General features: G+C 43.9%; 1 protein-coding gene across 1 annotated transcript; it reads right to left on the bottom strand.

Annotated features, from left to right (window-relative positions):
- Positions 1-1,855: 1,855 nt before the first annotated feature.
- Positions 1,856-19,531, bottom strand: Epb42 (erythrocyte membrane protein band 4.2). Its single transcript, XM_026393135.2, has 13 exons — positions 19,522-19,531; positions 16,912-17,097; positions 15,188-15,418; positions 11,827-11,945; positions 10,848-10,952; positions 9,719-9,896; positions 8,975-9,113; positions 8,587-8,693; positions 7,673-7,915; positions 6,408-6,707; positions 5,010-5,170; positions 3,762-3,895; positions 1,856-2,018 (listed from the first exon to the last, which is right to left on the bottom strand). Exons 1-13 carry the CDS (start codon positions 19,529-19,531, stop codon positions 1,856-1,858), a joined length of 2,076 nt encoding a protein of 691 aa, XP_026248920.2.
- Positions 19,532-20,513: the final 982 nt, after the last annotated feature.

A 20,513-nucleotide genomic window follows, 5' to 3' on the forward strand; every position in this document is an offset into this window, starting at 1 on the left:
CCCCAGGTTACTCCTTGCCTCTAAAATATGTTGGTATTGAGCTCATTTTTAGGTTTTTCTACTTTATTAAACAGATCTGTTTTCCTTATACATTATTGTTATTGTTCTATTGTATATTACATTCCCAAAGATAAATACCACAGTATATAAATCAAAAGTTTTTATATATTAGAGTTTATATAAATTTAAGTTTATTTGGTACATTCTTTTGCAAAATTATCTCCACTTAATTATATTTTTGCATCTATCTAGAAGATCACATGTTGTAAAGCGGAGTAAAGCTATAAATGTCGTTTATGTGGTGACTTGAATTGGGCCTATTGTATGTACTATAGGTCTCTGCAACCTGTCTTTCTTAAGGTATAATCAACAATAACAGTCATTATTTTCAGTGACCAGTACATCCTTGGATTTGAAATTCCTTAAACCAAATGAGTTTTAACCTATTTTTTTAAAAGTTCCATTCTGCACTTTTAAAGAGAAGGAACTAAGGGTCTTGGGTTGTGACTCAGTGGTAGAGCGCTTGTCTGGCATGTGTGAAGCAATGGGTTCAAGCCTCAGCACCACATAAAAATAAATAAAATAAAGGTATTGTGTCTATCTACAACTAAAAAATTTATTTATTAAAAAAAAAAAAGAACTAAAACTAGTGAATTACTGAAGCAACAACATAATGTAAACAAATCACAACTTTATACAAAACGACTCTTATTCATTTATTCTTTTTTTATAGGGCCTATTTTCTATATACTTAATTTTCATATTTCTTTACTGGACCAAATACATGTTATTAACATCAGTGTTTAGTTGTGGGATACTTAATGAATATAGAATTCTAATAAATATTTATAGCTAAACGTAGGTCATTCTGCTCTTAGGTTCTGTGTTGTAAATAATTATATAGGGTGTATATACATATATATACACCATATATATATATATATATATATATATATAAACACTTATCTACAAATATATAAATATGTATATATACACACATGCATGTGTGTACATACACATATGTACACATTTTTAGATGTGTATGTATGTATGGTGTGTGAGTATATATATTTTTATGCATTTAGATGTGTGTATATGTATTAAATTTTTTAAAAAATTGGTACTGAGGATTGAACCCAGGGGCACTTTACCACTGAGCTGAGCTAATCCCCAGTTCATTTTTTTTTTTTTTTTTTTTTTTTGGAGATAGGGTCTTGCTAAGTGGCCAGCGCCAGCCTTGAATTTAGGATCCATTGCCTCAGCCTATCAAGTCACTGGGATTATGGGTGTGCACCACCACATGTGGCCTGAGTTATATATTTTATACATTTGTTCAGTCATCTTTGGATCTTTAAGGGTAATGATAGCACTAATCAATATAATTTTATGATTATCTAAAAATTTCAGTCTTAGCTAATATTATACTACTTTATCAGAAATGGAATAATGATTTGCACATTAGGTCCTTTCCCTTGCCTCTAAGTTAGTGAATGTTTTATTATTCAGTAAAAGTTGTGAAAAGCCCCAAACTTAGAAAATCTGAATATACTCTGAAAAGGCAAATATGTAGATATACGTTTCATACTTTGAAAAGTTAGATCTGAGTACCTTTTCAAAGGCGTCCTTTTGTCACTCTGACCTAATGGTTCTGTTCTAAAACATCTAGCCCTCAGGGCTGCGTTAAGCCAGTTGACAGGTCTTTTGGTTTCTCGGAATCTAACTTTGTTCTTGGTCACTCTTCTGCAACCTGAATGGAGAGCCATTGGTTGACAGAGTTTCCCTCCGCAGCACATGTTTGGTTTTAGAGTGTAGTTTCAAGAGTTTATGAGGAGAATGGTGATTAGAGCTGGGAAATTTAAGCTGAAAGTTCTGGGGCTACCACAGTGATGCTTCTGTGGTTGATTAGGTTCTGGAACATGTTGCAATCCATTTCCACGGTGAGCCTCTGGAGCCCCAGCTGTGTTGGTGTGAACTTGAACTGGGTGCTCAAGGTGTTTCCAGGCCACACAGAACCTAATCTGAAATAAAGGAAAAAGTGGGTGCTAAATCTGTCACAGGTTCGTTGCTGTCCTCATTGTGGTAACTCTGTTCTTTGCTTGAAGAGGTGGACCATGAAAAAATCATCTATGTAAATAGCTTTTAAGCCAGAGGTGGTTAGAAGAATAGAAGACCAGAATCTCCCTACACTGGGCAACTGCATATTTTGAAAGAGAAGAATATTAAGGGTTGCTTCTCATTTTCCTTTTATTATCTGTGATTCAGTCTGTCATTTCTTGGTAATAGGATGGGTGTATGTTTGGAAAATAGTGTTGGAACCCTCACTTAGTTCTAAGCATAGTGGGTGAAGCATTGTGTCAGAATATCATTGTGTCAGTTGGTGATGTTTGAAGGCCCTATCAACTCCTGGCCTGCTGAAGGCCTTTTGGTGACTGAGAGAATGGTGTGGATTTCTTTTGAGGAGCTTTGCCACACAGTGGACCTGGTAAACCACAAAAAGTCTGGTAAAATCTTAACTGGTTAGAGTGGCTCATTTAGTTCCATGAGGCTGAGGCAGTGACTCAATAACCTGATTGTCTGTCAGGGATCTCGGGGAAGACAGAAATGGGGATCTTGAACTCTATATCATATAACCAATGAAGGATGCAGTGGACATACTAAAAGAATATTGTAACATCTAATCAACAAGGGACTAATGTAGAGTACACAGTGTTACAGTGTAGAATAAAATCAACAAGAAAAAATGGCAAGACTACCAAAAGAAGACTGGTAAAGATAAGGATAGACTTTTTGTAAAGGTAGAAGTGGAAGCAGTGAAGAAAAATGAAGAGTGGCAAATTAGAACAGTAGTAAGATACTACTGGTTTTATATTAGACTGGAAGAAATTAATAATTAATTAATTAATAATTATTGCTACCATGGAGGAGAGGTAGGATATAGAAACTCATGTACTGCTGGAGGGAGTGTAGATTTCTGCAACCATTCTGCAAATAAATCTGAAAGTACCTTGTCAAACCAGATCATATCCTGTAACCCAGCGTTTCATTCCTGGGCATATATGTCCCCTGACCCCATCAGAGTCTTAACCAAGCATATAGGGGGGACATATGTGAGGCTGTTCACTGCAACAATATTTATGGTGTCACAGTTGGAGGCACTAAGGGTGGCTATCATCATGGAATGGTAAGAAGTGATGGATGCACATCAGGATTATTATGTAGCAGAAGCAATGAACTTGAAATATGTCCATGAATCTTAAAATCAGTTCTGAGTGAAAAGATACAAGTAGACATTTATATAAGTTAAAAACAAAGACTCATGAAGCAATGGTACACATTTTACACATACTCATGGAAGGACACACAAATAGAAAAGGATATGAAGGGTAGTGGTGTGAGTGCAAGTAGGGAATTAGAATAATAGGGAATAAATTAAAATTGTATGTTGTGGTTGCAGCTCACCCTCCCTGTGATATTCTCTAGTACTTAACCTTGACCTCCTCTCCACATTCACTGGCAATACCCAGGCTCTCCCTGCATGATCAGTGTAACAACAAGGGTGAAGTGGGTGCCTGAGGAGCCCCTACAGGTACCACTCACCCCTAACTGGACATGGAAGAGAGGTCATTTGGTAGTCTAAATCATATAATTCATTTAATTCAACTTCAGGAGATCTATTTTCTGCCTCCAAGCCATGGGAAATGGCTTTTTAAATCATTGTTTTTGGGTCTCTTCCTTTCTGACCAGATGTATCAGTCTCTTACCCGTATCTCCTCTCTTTGTGAATGAGCCCCCTTCCAAAGATGGAGATCATGCAGTCCATCATGGGGGAGTCTAGGGAGTTATGGATGCTAATTGAGGCTGTAAGAGGTTGATATTGCTTGGCTGTCTCTGGCATCTGTGGGAAAGGACAACACATGGAATGATGCAAAGGGCACAGAATCTGTCCCACTTTCCCCTCCTGTGCATTCCCTTCCCTCCTCAGTTATGCAACTCATCTCTGCCACCCTGACCCAAACTGCTCAGTTGACTTATTTGCCTTCTCCCCAATGTTTCTATATTTACTCTCCACCCTTTATCCATCATGGACTCTCTCTGATGGTGCCTGTTCTCTGCTTAGAAGTCTTGGAGGGTCTCCCATTGCTTTCAGAATCTAGCTTAGTTTGCATTCAGGGTCCATCACAATCTGCTCCAAACCCACCTTTTCAACCTTACTGGTTCTTCCCCTGACCTAAGGATGCTCCAGCCATGTCAGGGAATTTCCATCCCTAGCCCAACACTCAGGCTCCTTTCCTTTGCACCTCTGTGTGTCCTCTTCTGCCTTTGATGGCCTTCCCCTACCTCTGCACTGAAAAGCATATCCATGTTTCAAGGCCCATCATAAATGTCACCTCCTTCACAAAATTGTCCATAAACCCACCAGCTAGAGTTAATCTCTTTTAGTTCAGTTTTCTCTTAGTGACTTTGCCTCTCTTAAAGCACTTATGTAGAAGACCAAATGTTGTGTCTCCTTTACCAAACTAAAACTTCCTTGAACAGGAATCAGATCTCATTCATTTTGGCTGTGGTAGACTTGTGGAAAGAGCCATAAGCTTTATGCACCAAGCGCCACAAGCTTCTAGAACTTCCTACTTTTATGTTCTTGGATACGTTGCTCTCTAGACTTAGTTTCCTCATCTGAATAAGAGGAATGGTTCCACCTCATAAGGCTTTTGTATTGAAATAAAGGAGGTGAATATATTTTGGCTTATGTATAAAGGGCTAAATAAATACAGCTTATTATTATCCTTTAAGTATGGTTAAGAAACCTTAACCATTTAAATTTGGAAATTTAAAATCTTAATCTTACATGTAAGAGGTCATCTCTTTCAAGAGAAGAGCTCTCAAACCTAGCATTGTTAGGCAATTATGCAACATGCTCATCTGCTCTGAAGCTTGAGGAGCTGGGCTTCCTTCTGAAATAACCAGAGTGGCAGCAAATGAGAGCAATTCAGGGAAGAACCAATGCCTACCTGGATAACAAGACGTGGTCTACAAATGGCGACATCTTCCTGAGCAAAGCAGCTAAGACCAGACTCAGAATGTGTTGCCATCACAGTAAGTCTGAGGAAGCTGTTCTCCGGTGGGTTTCGCTCAAAATGGGAGAATGACAGGCTGATAGTTATTCTCATATCTGAAATACATGATGAGCAGAGTCAGTGCATATACCCCTGAAACAAGCCATCGTTCCTCACACAATGCAAAGGACTCAAGCTCTCACTGAGGTCAGAAAGAGGCCTGATTCCCACACAGCTATAAACTTTGCACTTGCTCAAGACCCTATTCTTACCCTCCATTCCCCCATACCACTTCCACCAACACTCTTGGCAGACCACTTCAGTGTGAAAAAGTTCCCATGAATTAAAAGAAGGGAAGCTCTTTTGGCCTCAGTGTCTATCTAATAATGGGATGGTTTGTGCTAAATGAGATGATGTTGAATGAAGAAGCTGACACACATGGTTGTTGAATATATGCTCACATAGTTCTTTCCCATTCTCTGCTTTTCCTTCCCTTTTTCAGAGAACAAAAACAAGACTCCTTAGCATCATATACAAGATCCGTCATCATCTGGGCTCTCTGTAGCTCTGACACCACTGCCCTCACACCATTCCCCTTGTGCCTGGAGAGGGAACGATGACAGAGAGTATGGAGGCAGGGAAATGGTCAGGAAGCTGTTGCGATCCTGTAGGCAAACTGTAGCCCACTGTTTCTCAAACTTGCCTCACATTGGAATTATCTGAGAAGTTTTAAAAATTCTGATGTTTGTGTCTACCATGGAGTTTCTGATTTCATAGCCTGGATGCAGCCCAAGCATCAGACTTCCCAAGTGACTGACGGGTGACAAAGTTTCAGAATGACTCTTCTAATCCAGGGAATCTTAACCCTAGAACACATATGGAGCTTAAAAAAAATTATATATACACACACACCAGTGTCTGGACCCCATCCCAGACCAATTAAACAAGAATCTCAGGGAGAAGGAGGAATCTGTGCTCATGTTCCTTCTGTCTGGAATGCCAGCACACTTTTCTGTCTTCCTACCTCCTTCAAGACTCAGCATGGCATGAGTCATCTGGGGGCAGCCCACTCCAGCCTAGGTGAGATGCTCTCCTGCCCTTGTATTCTGTTCACCTCCTCAGATGCCTCCTCACTGTTATGATAAGTCTGTTTGCTTATCTGACTGCAGTTGAGATTGTGCTTTTTTTTTTTTTTTTTTTTTTTTTTGCCATGTCAGGCCCAATAAACACGTGTTGAATGGCTGATTGAGAATGCATGAGCACCAGAGGTTAAAAGCCTCCTCTGGAGACCTGTGGCAGTGTCCAGGGTGGAGCCTGGTGTGTCAAGGGTGTCTGGTGGGGCTGTAGTGTTACCCAGGTTGGCGCTGAGTGTTAGAAACTGCTTTTTCCTCCAGAGCTTGGCAGCAAACACTCCATTGTAATACACAGCCTGGACCCCAGTCACCAGCTGCACCTCCTTCTCCTGGTCGCTGGGGTTAAACAGGATCACTGAGAGTTGGGCATCCCCTCTCAAAGGAAAGGAGCTGGGTGCTTCCAAGAACAGGTATAGAGGATCAGCCCACTTGTCACTGGGGGGTCTGATGCCATTCGGTTTCCACTGTTTCATTCTCTTTTCCTGGACTCTCTCCATCACTTCTTTTTCTTGAAGAGAACCTGGAATATGGAAGAGACAAAGCAGGCCTCTCACCTAGCAGGTACAGACCCTTCTAATTAAAGCCAAAGTTTAACGTGTATTTACCCCATTTCTACTCAGATATCAAAGTCACAAAAGCTTTGCAAACCTCTAAGGCCATATTTAGCCCACAAAAATGCCTGTGTTAGGCAGAGCCACCACAGATAATGTGTTTCTTCCAAGCCACTCAAGGACCAACTTATTCAACTGAAATGAATTTGTCCCTTAAACAAGGAGAGAGTAAGCTTGCAACAAGCCAACATTGTCTCTGAGGACAGTTTTCAGGGAATTAAATGTGAAGGAATTTGGACTTACTCCAAGGGTAATGGGGCCACGGACTATTCTGGAGTTGGGGGTGTGCATAATGATTTTTTTTATCTTAGCTCATTCTGGAAACTGAAAATTGGAAAGAGAACCATGTTGAAGATACTGGAGGCCAGAGGCCCAGTTAGCAAGCTGTTGTAATCTTGTAGACAAGAAGTAATGAGGCCTGGATTAACTCCAGGTGATGAGAAACAGCTCAGGATGCAGATTCATGTGAGGATAGTGTATGGAGATGAAAAGGGAAGACTCCCTTCTTCTTTTGATAAATAGGTGGAAAGCAGTGCCACCGGCTAATATGAAGGAAGAGCTGGGGTGTTGGAGGCAAGGGGGAAGGAGGCAACAGCAAAACTCTTCTGAACACTGGGCTTGGTATTGAGTGTATTGTCTTATAGCAGTAATTCTCAACTCGGGGAATTTTACACCGCCCCCCTTGCCAACATTTGGAAATGCCTGAATACACTTTTTGTTGACACAGCTGGATGTGAAGGGTGCTGACATCTCATGGATAGAGGATAGATACATTGGAGAAAAGTGTGGGACTTTTTCTGGCCTATATCTGATTGGCCCATCTCTTCCCCTCATTTCAGTGCTGAGAAACCTGGGGCTTTTCCCTGGCCAGTACCTGCAGGATACTTGTAGTTCTGAGTGATGTCCTCACAGCGGTCACTGCCCACAACCTTAGTGCTGATGTTGTTGCCAACATACTTTGTGTTGGAGTTGGTCAATTCCAGTTTTCCATCCTCACAGCACTTCCAGACCACACATGAGGCGTTTACTGCAGCAAAAAGGTCTGACACTGCAGGGGTCAGCTCCAGTATCCCATCCTTGACTGCTTTGACTGGAACAAGATCACAGGATCCCAAGCCTGGGGGAGAGAAAGGTTAATGAGCAAGAGGACCACTCCCAGACATTTCCTCTGCTCTTCTCAGAGCTGCTACATCACATCAGTCCCTACCCTGTACCCTGTTTTCCCTCCCCCAGGCTCAAGGTCACAGGTGATACTAGGCAGTTTCTTAGAGGAGAGAGGTGAGACAACTATGTAGTAAAAATACTTTCTGGTTAAAGCCCTCTCTGAAACTGGCCAGGAAGGATGTCAGAGGAACATGTGTCATACATGGGAGTTCCCAAGCCAGCTCAACTACAGATATGACAGGAATTGGTCATCTTTCTTAAGCACTTGCTATCTGCCAGTTCTATTTCTGAGCAAGGAACAACCCTTTCCATGGCTGCTGGTTTCCTTTTCTGAGCTTGAGCCTATCCTGAGACCTTCCTCATCCCTATCCAGAACCTCAGAAATCCTATGCTGCTAGCCCTGCCCTAGCACTTGCACTATCCAGGCATCTTAAGATATTTCCCTGTGTGGCTAAGCATGCTGGTATCAGGTCAGCTTTCTGCTGGCCACTATTCTTCCTTCTGCTTCTCCTGTTTTAGAGAACAAGATCCCCTTTGGTACACCTGCTCCTCCTGTTTTCTCTCTGGGGGACCTCTTCAGTTCTTGCAGCCCTGGGTAGTCCTGAGCCCACTCCCAGACTTTACCTTCACCTTTATTAGGAACATATGGATACAGAATCTGCCATCCGGCATAATGTGGGTAACGAAAATCAGGTCTGGTCATCCAGCACTCCGTGGAAGTCTGGAAGATCCTGAAGGTATCAAATGCAAATGGGAAGAAAAAGAGTATGTAGGTGGTTCTAGAAATAGGCGTAGCAGAGTCATTGTTACCATGGGGATGGGAAGACACTGTAAAAGTGGCCATAACACTTCCAGGAAGGGGAGTACACACATGACTGACCTGCCTCTAAGAGTCCTGAAGGCCTACTCTGAGTACCAGAGCCACTCGGGATGTGGGGATTCCCATGGGCCTATACCAAAAGGGTTTGGAGCTCTTCCTAATCTGGAACCCCATCTCCTTTGGGCTTCTTACCAGATGCGTCCTCTCTGACCTTCTCCATTCTGGATCCCCTCCTCATTGTAGTACTCGTCCACCAACAGGTCCCCGTGGGTACCCTGGGCTGAGGCATATGTGGTAACAACACGGGCTGGGATTCCCAGGCATCGCAGCACTGCAGAGAAAAGGTAGTTGATAGGTGTCAGAGGGAGCAGAGAAGTTGGGGCCGAGGGAGTGGACACAATGCATATGGCTAGAATTTTCAGTGTCTCTTCTGGGTAAACTTTGTTTTAAATGTCAAATGACACTGTGGAAGGAGGAGGAGCACAGCACCAGGAAGTTAGAACTGGCACTCAAGAACAGAACGTATAAAGACTGATCATGGAGGTACAAATTACCCCACACTTGAATATAGAGCATGGGAGAGGACTGCAGAATAGAGGATAGAACTTGCTCTTTTGCAGCAGGGTGAGGGAATGTTTCTGAGAGAAAGTGACTTAGTACAGTTGAAAAAGGGCCCAGCTTTGTTGAGAGGAAAAGAAACAAAAGCTATTGGGGAGGATTGGTTGGGACAAGGAGTTACCAGGAAGTGGTTTTGGTTTCTTAATAAGGCTGAACCATTTATGGGCGTGATGAAAATGGGGAAAGCTGCAAAGTAGAGGTTTGTGCCTGTTTTTGGAGATGTCCCTCCCAGATGGAAGGTCAAGGGGCAACTCGGGACACAGGACAGACAGTATACAGCAGCCCGGGTAACTGACTTATGTGTTGCCTGCTCTGTACCTGTGCAAGCAACAGCAGCCAACACCCAGGCCTGACTTTCATACACAGGTCGCCCTTGACCGGTGAACCATTGCCGCAGGATGGGTACACTTCCCCGGCGCTTGTTAAGCAGGGCTTCTTCCTGGGCAGTCTGGGCCTGTGGGATGGGCAGGACACTCCTCTGCTTGAGAGTTTGCAGCTGTTTGGGGAAATGTGTGGGTGTGAGTCTCACGGCACAAAATACATGAAATACATGAGGGTTCACTGCATCTCTCCAAGCACAAATCAGAATTACTGGAGACTTGTTAAATCTGAATACTTCTGGACTCCATCCTAGACCCACTGGGTTGTCATTGCTAGAACTCAGACCCGGGATTACGTTTTTAAATAAGTTCTCCTGCTTGAGCCACAGAGAGGAGCAAGAAAGCTGCTGGGAGGTGCTTGGTCATTGGTCATTAGCTTCCCTTGCCCTGACTCCTTTGACTTAGTTTGCCTTGTGTCTTGGAGGCTTCTTCCTCCATAGAGGCTGGCCTTGGTGCTACTTCCTTTTCAGAGTGGACTTTAGAGGCACCTAAGGAAATAGCACATTACTCCTATGGAAGAACTTTCAGAGGCAAGGAAAACCACCAAGCTACCTTCGTGGTCTGCATTATTCTTAGAAATAAAGACAGGTCCCTTTGACCATGGTAGCAGCAAGCACTGGTAATGTGGACACTACAGTTGGGTCTGGGAGGGTGCAGTGGAAGGATTGGGGAGGAGTCCTCTGAGGAATCCCAGACCAGTTTTCCTTCTCATCTGGCTTTTTTTTTTAATTGCTGATGGACCTATATTGTATTTATTTATATGAGATGCTGAGAATTGCACCCATTGCCTCACACATGCTAGGCAAGCAATCTACCACTGAGCTACAACCCCAGCCCCTCAGTTGGCCTTTTTCTGAATGATACTTTTTTTTTCTTTTATTGCTCCTGTGGAGGCTATTGCCTAAACTTCTTCCCTCTTTAGCAGGGCTTTTCTCTGGGAACTATTTCTCACATCCTGGGAGAGGGGACTGTTTGTGATTCTGAGGACTTCCAGGACAGGTGGGATAGGTCTGTCAAAGGGCTCTTTTCCCATCTCTTCTTCCCTCTGGCTCCCACTTCTCACTCACCAAGGTACCCAACACATGGGCCACGTGCACAGGCTGACTCCACTTCTCCATATGCTTGTCCATGCCTAGCAAGCCCAGGCTGATGTCCATGACATCCTTCTCGAACTGTAAGACCACACAGGGCCACAATAAAGGGTCTCCAGGTCAGGCACTCATTCCCTAGGACGGCCCCATCATCTCACCTTCCCTTCTGCACCTTCCTCCCCTGCCTCCTTGTCTCTTGTGGGAGTTCTGTCTCTTCCCTCTCTCCCACTGTGCTTCCTGGTCCCTATGTCCCAGCATCCAGACCTTTGCCTATTCTGTTATTTGACGCACATGAGAGGGTGTGAACTCTTGAGGACCATCACTGTTTTATTTCATGAGCTCCTACTGCCCCATACCTGAGGCAGGTTTGGAGGATATCAAGGTAACTCCTGCTCTGGAGAAGCCCCCAGTTTAGAGCTAGAGATAGATACATGGCCCTTAGATTTCAGGGCTCTATAGAGACACCAATGCAGAGGAGAGAATGCAGTGAAGAGAATCCCTCTGCCTTTAGGGTATGGGGGAAGCTGTTTCAGGAAGTCTTAAGAGATAGATAGGAGTTTCCAGAGGATAAAGGGAGAAGCTGTTCCAGGCAGAGGAAACATTCAGCCTTCACGCTCTGCAGCTAGGACACGGGGCAGCTTGTTGGGAAAGGAAAGCAGTGCCTCATTGGAAGGGCCTTGGGTATCAGGCCAGGAGACTTGGTCTTGATTCTGTAGACATTAGAGATTATTTTAATAGAGACTTCATGTGCCACAGCTTTGGGGACAATAACTCTGGCAGCTGTGGAAGGTGGTGTGATGAGACCCAGTAGAAAGGGAGGTACTACAGGGCTAAAATGGGCTTAAGAAATGATCTCACAATCAGGGACTTTTGGATCTGGCAGCTCTGTCTGGCCTGAACATGGAAGATTATAGGATAGCCACTGTCCTTTTCTTCCCTTGGAGGTCCCAAATACCTGGCCGAAGTCCCAGGGCTCTTCCTGGATGCAGTCGGCCGTGCCCAGGTAGATAAGACCATTCTGGTTCAACACATACTCACTGCGTTGAGCCTCATTTGGTAGAAATACATCATCCTCTGGCAAGAAGAAAGAAAGAATGAGGGTTTGAGGGGTGCCAGACTTGCCCTCTGTACTCAGATCTCTGCCTTCCCAGTCCAGGTCATATTTGGCTATAGGACTCCCTTGCAGCTCTGGGCCTAATAAAGATCCAGGAAGAAGTCCCTCTTCCACTGCCGGTTCTGAGACCTGGCCCAGAATTCCTGGATCAGTCAGGATGTGGCCTTCATGGTTAGCCAGGCAGACAGGAACAAGACAACCTTAAAATGCAGAATAGTTTCCAGTAGGTGTTTGCAGACAGAGCAGTATCAGCTCAAGGGAAGTCATAGGTAAACAGGAGTGAGCAGAGGGAAGAGGAGTTGAGGCAAGACAGGAGGAAGGAGCAGTGCCTTAGGTCTAAGACTCCTACCATCTCTTCCTGAAGTTCCTTCTGCTTTCCTCACCCCAGGGCTGGGCTGGGCATCATAAGGAGGATAGGCAACTTTGGAGGAGACCATGGCTCACTCTAGGAAGCTGGGAGCAGTGCAGGGAACAGCTCTGCTTGCCAAGTCTTATCTCTCTGACTTGGTGATGTGGAAGAGTGGGGGCAGTTAGACTAGTTCCTGGGAACTCTTAAAAGGATTTCCAGGTTGGGAGCAAGTTGCACACCTGTAATCCCAGAAGATTGGAAGGCTGAGGCAGGAGGATTGTGAGTTCAAAGCCAATCTCTGCAATTTAGCAAGGCCCTAAGCAACTCAAGACCCAGTCTCTAAATAAAATACAAAAAAAGGGGGGCGGGGGCTGGGATGTGACTCAGTGGTTAAGTGACCCTAGATTCAATACCTGGTACAAAAAATAAATAAATAAAAATAAAAATCTCTAGGCCATCCAGAAAAGCTAATGGGCTACAGCTCTCTGGGGCCCTCCACAGGCATCAAGCTGAAATGAAGGTACTCCAGGCAAGAGAAGGATAGAATATTCTAAATCAGGAAATCCTTTAAATCTGGGGTCTAAAATCACAGAACTGTATTCCAAGGAGCCTTTAACTCCTGTGCATTCATTCTGAGTACTCTCTATGAAGTCAGCCACGTATCACTTCTTCAGAAATCACTTCAAATGGAGGTATTTGGTCCCATGATCTGTAGGGCTCTGGGAAGAGCACAGGCAGCACTACCACCTCTTCTCTGTTGGGATACAGCTTCCTTTATAAAGTCCATGGCATAACTTTCATCATATGAGGTAAACATTCCTTTTGAATCCAGGAAAGCCCCTAAATACGCTGAGACTGAGATGCCAGAGAATCTTTCAACCTCTTTTTTTTTTTTTTGGTACTGGGTTAACCCTAGGGGCACTTGACCACTGAGCCACATTCCCAGCCCTGTTTTGTATTTTATTTAGAGGCAGGGTCTCACTGAGTTGCTTAGCACCTCACTTTTGCTGAGACTGGCTTTGAACTCGTGATCCTCCTGCCTCAGCTTCCAGAGCCCCTGGGATTACAGGCATGTGCCATTGCCTGGTCTCTCAACCTCTTTTTGTCATCTCCCAAAGGATCAGAGCCAACAATTCACCACTGCCCTGACCGACACCTCCATGCACACTGGCACACTCACATGAAAGGCCTCCTTAAGTGGCCTGAGCATGTGAGCATGCTTCACTGAAGCATGAAGCCAGGAATCCTGGCACCAGTCAAGATTGTGGCTTCCCTTTGAACCCAGCACTGTTCTAGTACTGTCTTTGCTCGTCTTTACTATGGCTTCCAGGCTCTAGCTCTGGATTTGGACTCAGTTAGTTAATGAGAGGTACACCAAAGCCTCAGTTTTTGGGAGAAATGGCTTGAAGGTCTTCCCTATGTGGAGATCCATGGGGCCTCTGTCAGCAAAGGGCCCTGAATCCATGTTCACCCACATGGAATAAGGGCTTCTGAATGGACACTAATTCCCATCTGTTGCTCCACCTGCCTACCCCTTTGGAACAGGAAAGAAGGGTCTGAACTGAAGACTCGCAGGACCATCCAAAGCAGGCAGTAGGGATTGGAAAACACCACCCTGGATGAGAGAAGTAGAGAGAGTGAGGCCACTGGGCTTCAGATACCACAGAGAAACATAGTCAGGACCTGGGTCCAGGATAGGGCTCTAGGAATCTGTGAAGATTCTTTTACTTTCCATGTTTCCTCTGACTTTCCATCTTGCCTTTTAAAGGGGGGCCCTCAGGCTGGCAGAGAAACTCATGAAATGAAAGGGTCTTTCAAGATCTGAAGTCTCAAGGACAGGAAAGCCAGGAGGAACTGTTTTCCATTCTCCCAATCAATCCTTCATGGAGCCCACCAGATTAAGGTGGGTGTGGCAAATTTAGAAAGGAAAGGAAAGATCCAATCTTCAGAATGGGAAGGAAGAAAATATGCCCCATTGGGTCCTAATTTGGGCAAATCAGTCATGTCTAATGGCCTGTACTTTCTTTTAAATAATTTTAGTTGTAGATGGACACAATATCTTTATTCTTTTTTATGTGGTTCTGAGAATCAAACCCAGTGCCTCACTTGTACTAGGCACTTTCTGTACCACTGAGCCACAACTCCAGCCCCTCAATAGCCCTTTCTAGATGTAATAGCCCCAGCCTCAATCAGGGCTCAGCTTTGCTAGAGGTGGCCACTTAATGAGCCACATGAGGTTGCATGACCCAGGGGAGCCCACCTATAAGCTGGCTGAATTATAGGGCTCCAGTTAGATATTTGGACAAGTTAAAATGGAGAGGACCCTGTAATCTGTCTCAAGAACAGAACAAACAAATGGAGACAAGCAAAGCAAAACTGGGCACATTTACTGTGAAGCTGATGAAGCTTGGGAACCCTCACTAACACAGACCTCCTCCACAGGTCCCCCTCTTGGAGAGGGTTAGCAATTCAATTCAATTGTATTGTTTTTCTTTAAAAGGGTCCTTCAAATTATAAAAGCTCTGGCCCCAGAAAACCTGACTACACCCTGGAGATAGACTAAAGGTGACAGGTAATGACAGAGAAGCCTATCCCATGGCCTTCCTGCAGCCTTTTCCAGCTTTTGCCCCTTTACTGTTAAAGGGTAACTTTCCTAGGGTTATTTAAGTGAGTCTCAACTCACACAACTGAAATAACCTGAGCCAGCACCTGGAGTTTCAGTGAAAAGCCCCAGGCTGCTTCTACCAGGGTGATACCCAGACAAGATGCTGCGTCTGAGAAGGCTCCCTCCCAGACCTGCACCTCAGCTCCAATGCCTTGGTGCAGCCCAGGGTAGCCTGGGTCCAAACTTACCTCTACTCCATGGGTTAAAGAGCACTGTGAACTGGCCCAAGAGGTGTTCCTTCTCACCCAAGACCTGAAGCAGGAGTGAGTAGTGGCCAATGACAGCATCAGCAGATGTGGTCACAGAGATGGCCCAGAAATGGGCATCTCTCTCTTCCACTGCTGCACTCCATTTTTGGTCTCCCATAGTGGAAATGGGAAGAGTGACTTGGGTCCTGTTGGTCTTGGAAGGTTGCTGTCCTGCAATCCCACAATGATAAATCAGCCATTTGGACTTCTTGGTCACAATCAGAATAAGAAAGTCAGGGTATTACAAAGATGGGGGAGGTGAAAGTTTGTGTTGGAGGAGAACGAAAGAGGCCTAGCCAGTAATGAGGAACAATAAAAGGTAAAGGAGAGCACAGGCTCTCATTGTTCATTGCTTACACTTTTCGAAAGTTTCACAGTCAATAATATGGCCATATTAATGTAGTCATCCCTCCCTATATGTGGGGGATTTTTTTCCAGGACCTCCTGCAGAAATCTGAGAATGCTCAAGTCCCTTATATAAAATGGCTTAGTTATTTGCATATAACCCATGAACATCCTCCTATATATCTTAAATAATCTCTGTATATCTTATAATACCTTATATAATGTGAGTCCTATGTAAATAGTCATTATGCTATATTTTTTATTGTCTCCTTTTTTATTGTTGGTTATGCTATATTGTTTAAGGAATAATGACAAGAAAAAGTCTATGTATTCAATACAGACATAATCCACTCCCAGGGAATTTTCCATATGTGGTTGGTTAAATCCGAGAATGGGGGAACCCATGGATATGGAGGGGTGATTGTAATTGCTTCATAAGGACAATGTGAAAGGGAAAGACTGGGAAATTATATTGGCCAAATTATATAATTATATTGTGTGCATCTGCTAATATGTAGCAACAAACACACATTATGTACAACTATAATGCACCAATAAAATATATGAAAAAAAGGTGGGGGAGAAAGGCTGGGCACAGTGGTGTATGCCAATAATCCCAGCAGCTCAGGAGGCTGAGACAGGAGAATTGCAAATTCAAAGCCAGCCTTGGCAATTTAGCGAGCCCCTAAGCAACTTAGCAAGAACCTGTCTCAAAATGAAAAATAAAAGGGTTGGGGATATGGCTCAGTCATTAAGCACCCCTGGGTTCATTCTCAGTTACAAAAAAAAAAAAGAGTAGGGGAGTGGGGAGGCCAATGTGAGGACTGATATTGCACATGAAGTACTGGGCTCAATATTAAACAGGTAGGGGCTGGGGTGGTGGCTCAGTAGTAGAGCGCCTGCCTAGCATGTGTGAGGCACTGGGTTCGATTCTCAGCACTGCATATAAATAAATAAAATAAAGATCCATTGATAACTAAAAAATATTTTTTAAAAATATTGGACATGTAGTACAGATTTAACAAATAGTGGCAATTAGATATTATATTTACCCTGAGTTAGAGCCCATTCAGGCTTTTCTACAAAAACTAAGTTTACAACCAAAAGAAACCCCCTTTGACAATGCTGCTGAGCAAATTCTGAATCGTAACAGACAGCATTTATTATGCACACTATCTCATGGCATCTCCAGGTGGGCAGGACTTCTTAAGACCCCATGACAGTGTGGGCCTTTTTTTCCTTTTTCCTCTCTCTTTTGTTTTGGAGAGAGAAATCCCACAGTCCCATTGCCAAAGATGTCCCATTGCCTGTCCACTTACCAGTTTGTGCAATTAGGGCCACCTTCTTCAGGGTAGGAAGAAATCTGTGGACTGAAGTACGGAAGTGCAAGCTGATGGTGAAGGGCTGCCCCCTCCGCACAATGAGATGCCTGGAGCTGATGGCACTGGTATGGTGCTCCTTGTTGTTTTTTGCTGCCTGGAAATCACAACTCTCAATATCCAGAGCTATTGTGAAAAAGATCAAAATCATGGATACGGGGTAAATGTAACAATATAAGTAAAAGCAGAGATTCTGAAGTCAGAGAGACAAGGGTTCAAGTCATCGTTTCACCTTACTTATTAGCTGTGCAAACTCTGAGCCTCAATTTCCTTCTCCTTATAATTATTAACCCTCCTTACAGAGTTTGTGGGGATTAAGTAAGATCATATATTTTTGTACGTGTCAGACATATTAAAACCCATGAAGTGGTATTGCTATTATTATTATTATGGAGAGCAATGCTTGTTCTCATTGTTGATATCCTTTTATGTTCCCAATTCCAAGCAATGGATGAGATCCAGAATTTTGTTCATCCTTGCTCATTTTTTCTTAGATTGCAATTGGGTAATTTTCAGAACTCGTTTTGAGATCCAGTTCTCTTGTCCTAAAGAGGAAAAGAGTGAGGCTGAGAGTAGAACTAGTTCCTTTGAGATCATGTGTGTTCAGTGACCTAGAGGCTTACCAAAATCTCAGCACCACACTGTTCAGAGAAACTCTACAAGGAGGTGGCCTGAGAGAAGTCTATCAATTAATTTTTATTTTATGGAGAGGAGGAAATACAAGGAAACAAAAATTTTTTAAAAATATCATTGGCAAGTCCAAGATAAGGCACAATGCTGTTAAAAGAAAATTCAGTTCCTTGTGCAAAGTTGTGAACTTTTTAATTTCTTTGACAACAGAGGGCTGTTGGGAGTCTCTCTAGTCTGAAGGTGGCCTGCAGTGTTTGCAGGGGCTCAGCTACTGGGATAGAGAAGCTATGGCTTTTGCTGACAGGTGTGGAATAGAGTCAAACCTACTTCAGGGAAATGATCTGACCCTGATGGCAAAGTTCTTCAGGCTCCAAGATATTTTGGCAAATTCAATTCTGCTTCCAATTTCCATCAGTTCCCAAACTTTCTGACTTAGAGCTCAAGAGCAGAAGGGAAGGATAAAGAAAAGAAAATATCTCATCTCCACTAATATTCCTTTCATTAGTGATGGAGCTGACGGAAGATGCCATTGATATAAAAATGGGGGGCAAGAAGTGACATTGTTCATATGAAGGAGTGTGAAAGTATACAGAGGAGAAAAGGAAACTCTCTGTGCGTCTAATCCTGGTGTCCCTAGGTACTCCTTTTACCCCTTTGTCCACCAGTGGGTTGGTTAGGTCATTGCAATAAATAAAATAGCCACAGCAAGGCTGGGATTTGTAAATTGAAAATGGCATGGGCTGGGGATATGGCTCAGGCGGTAGCGCGCTCGCCTGGCATGTGTGCGGCCCGGGTTCGATCCTCAGCACCACATACCAACAAAGATGTTGTGTCCGCTGAGAACTAAAAAATAAATATTAAAAAAAAAAAAAAAGAAAATGGCAGTACTCAGAAACCAGAAACGGTTCCTCTCTATTTGCTGGGGACCAGAACAAGCCCTGCCTCTTTAGACTGGTTGTGTTGGTGAATGGTGGAATGGTGAATAGTCATGTGATTTGAGCCTTGGTGTATCTGAGTCCACCTCATGACTTAATGACCACAGTGTTACAGAAGAGCCACTCTTCAGGATCCATTCGGATTCTGGGTCAGTCAGGAAGGCTTCTTCTCCTGCCTCTTTTTACCTGGTTGATGCCTACTCTTTTCCAGGATCCTAAGACACCCCCCCCCCCCACAAAGCCTTCACTGACTCCTCCAGGCGGAGATCAGTCCTCTGAGTTCCCATATACTCTGCTTCACTCTTTTCAGCATTTAGTTTATAGCCATCCAGTTTTCCTCTCTGCTACCCCTCCCACTGAACTTCCTGAGGTAGTGTTTTTTCATAACTGCATCTCCTGCCCAGCAGTGTGCTGAATACAATAGTTACCCAGTCAGTGTTTGCCCAGTCAGTGAATGGATGAGAACATCGAGTCAGCCCTATGGAGAGTTTCTCAGAGGCACCTTGGGCCTGAGCCTGTGCTGATGGACCCCTGCAGAGGTTCCTGAAGCTTCTGTACCCCCCAGGTCTGCCTGATGTTTATGTCTGCGTCTGCCCCTTCTAGTTGATTCCCTGACTCTGACCTCCCCTTTCCTTTTATTGGACTCATGCTTTTCTGGGGTGCCTCTCATTTGTATCACAGCCCAGTGAGCTTGAACTATCAGGTTATGATGATCCTGGGAAAAGGATGTAAATCCATTTTAAACACCATCATCATCACAACTATGACCACTAATTTATCACCAACCATCTACCCATTACCACTGCATAGCCGTACCACCATCTTCTCTCCACCAGCACCCACTTATTTATCCCACCACAGCCACACTATCATTTCCCCTCCCCTCCCCCACCATCACCTTTCCTGTCATCCTACTTTCTTTAATGAAAACACATAATAATGGAGGAATTAATGACAGTTCAGTAAGCCTTGTGGCTTGGCTCACCTTGTCCCATGACTGTAGGCCACCTTCATCCAATTCAGCACAGGAAATGCCTGTCTTGAATTATTGCCTCTGGGTTCCCTCTCTGAAAATCTCTTGCAGACAAGAAATGATCAAGTGCGTAAAAATTTGTAAATAGCAAAATTTCTCTCCACTCCTCTTGTGAGTCGCCTGACAGGTTTCTTTTCTCCTATTCCCTCCCTGCTGCTATCTCCTGGACCAGCTGCTGGGAGTAACCCTTCCTGAGTTCTATCTCTTGTGCCAGGGGACCCAGCTAGGGATATGACTATCAGGCCTGGAGTGAGAGATGCAACCAGCAACACCTACCATCTGGAAGATCCCCCAAGAAACCTCTAAGCCTGTTTCTTCAGTGGCTTTAAGAGCCCCTCAGAGATGTTATCTGGACAACAAAGGAAAACCCTGGAAGGTGACTCCCTAAACAGGAGGCCCATGTCCAACTCTGAATTGCATTGCTAGATGCTCATGGGATGTTTTGATAATATAAGGAGAGAACATGTGTGTCTGGAATTCATCTGTGTGAAAGAGATAAGGAGGTAGAGTTTGTTGCAGAGTATGGGGGAAGAGTTCTAAAGCAGAAGGCTCTTTTAAGACCACAGTCTGGGAAAACCTACCAGAGAAGATGGAACTGTCTTGGAGCTCAGCCTTGGATCTTTTCAATTTCTCCTTGTATAGTCACTGAGACATATAAGACATGGGAAAGGATCTCATATCTGGTCTTCCTTGGCCTTCTAGAGCTCAGTTTTTGCCTGGACGTCTGAGACTGTCACTGGAGGCAGGCCCAGGGGCAGCAATACCTGCTGCATATGTGTGAGATGCCTCTGGAAGGATATAAAATTATGAAAAATGCTGTTACCTGTGATCAGGGATACTGGGTGATGGGGTAGAAAGATGATTTATTTCTTTATTGCTGTTTACCTGTTTATGCTTTCAAAACTTTGAACTGTTACCTATTTGAAAAATCTTATTTTGTGTAA

This window comes from Urocitellus parryii, chromosome 6, assembly GCF_045843805.1.
Source record: "Urocitellus parryii isolate mUroPar1 chromosome 6, mUroPar1.hap1, whole genome shotgun sequence".
Classification (NCBI taxonomy): domain Eukaryota; kingdom Metazoa; phylum Chordata; class Mammalia; order Rodentia; family Sciuridae; genus Urocitellus; species Urocitellus parryii.

Coding starts and splice junctions, on each gene's coding strand:
- Epb42 (XM_026393135.2), bottom strand. Junction 15,419..16,911: donor GGCCCTAATTGCACAAACTG/GTAAGTGGACAG, acceptor GTGGGATTGCAG/GACAGCAACCTTCCAAGACC. Junction 11,946..15,187: donor CTTTAACCCATGGAGTAGAG/GTAAGTTTGGAC, acceptor TCTTCTTGCCAG/AGGATGATGTATTTCTACCA.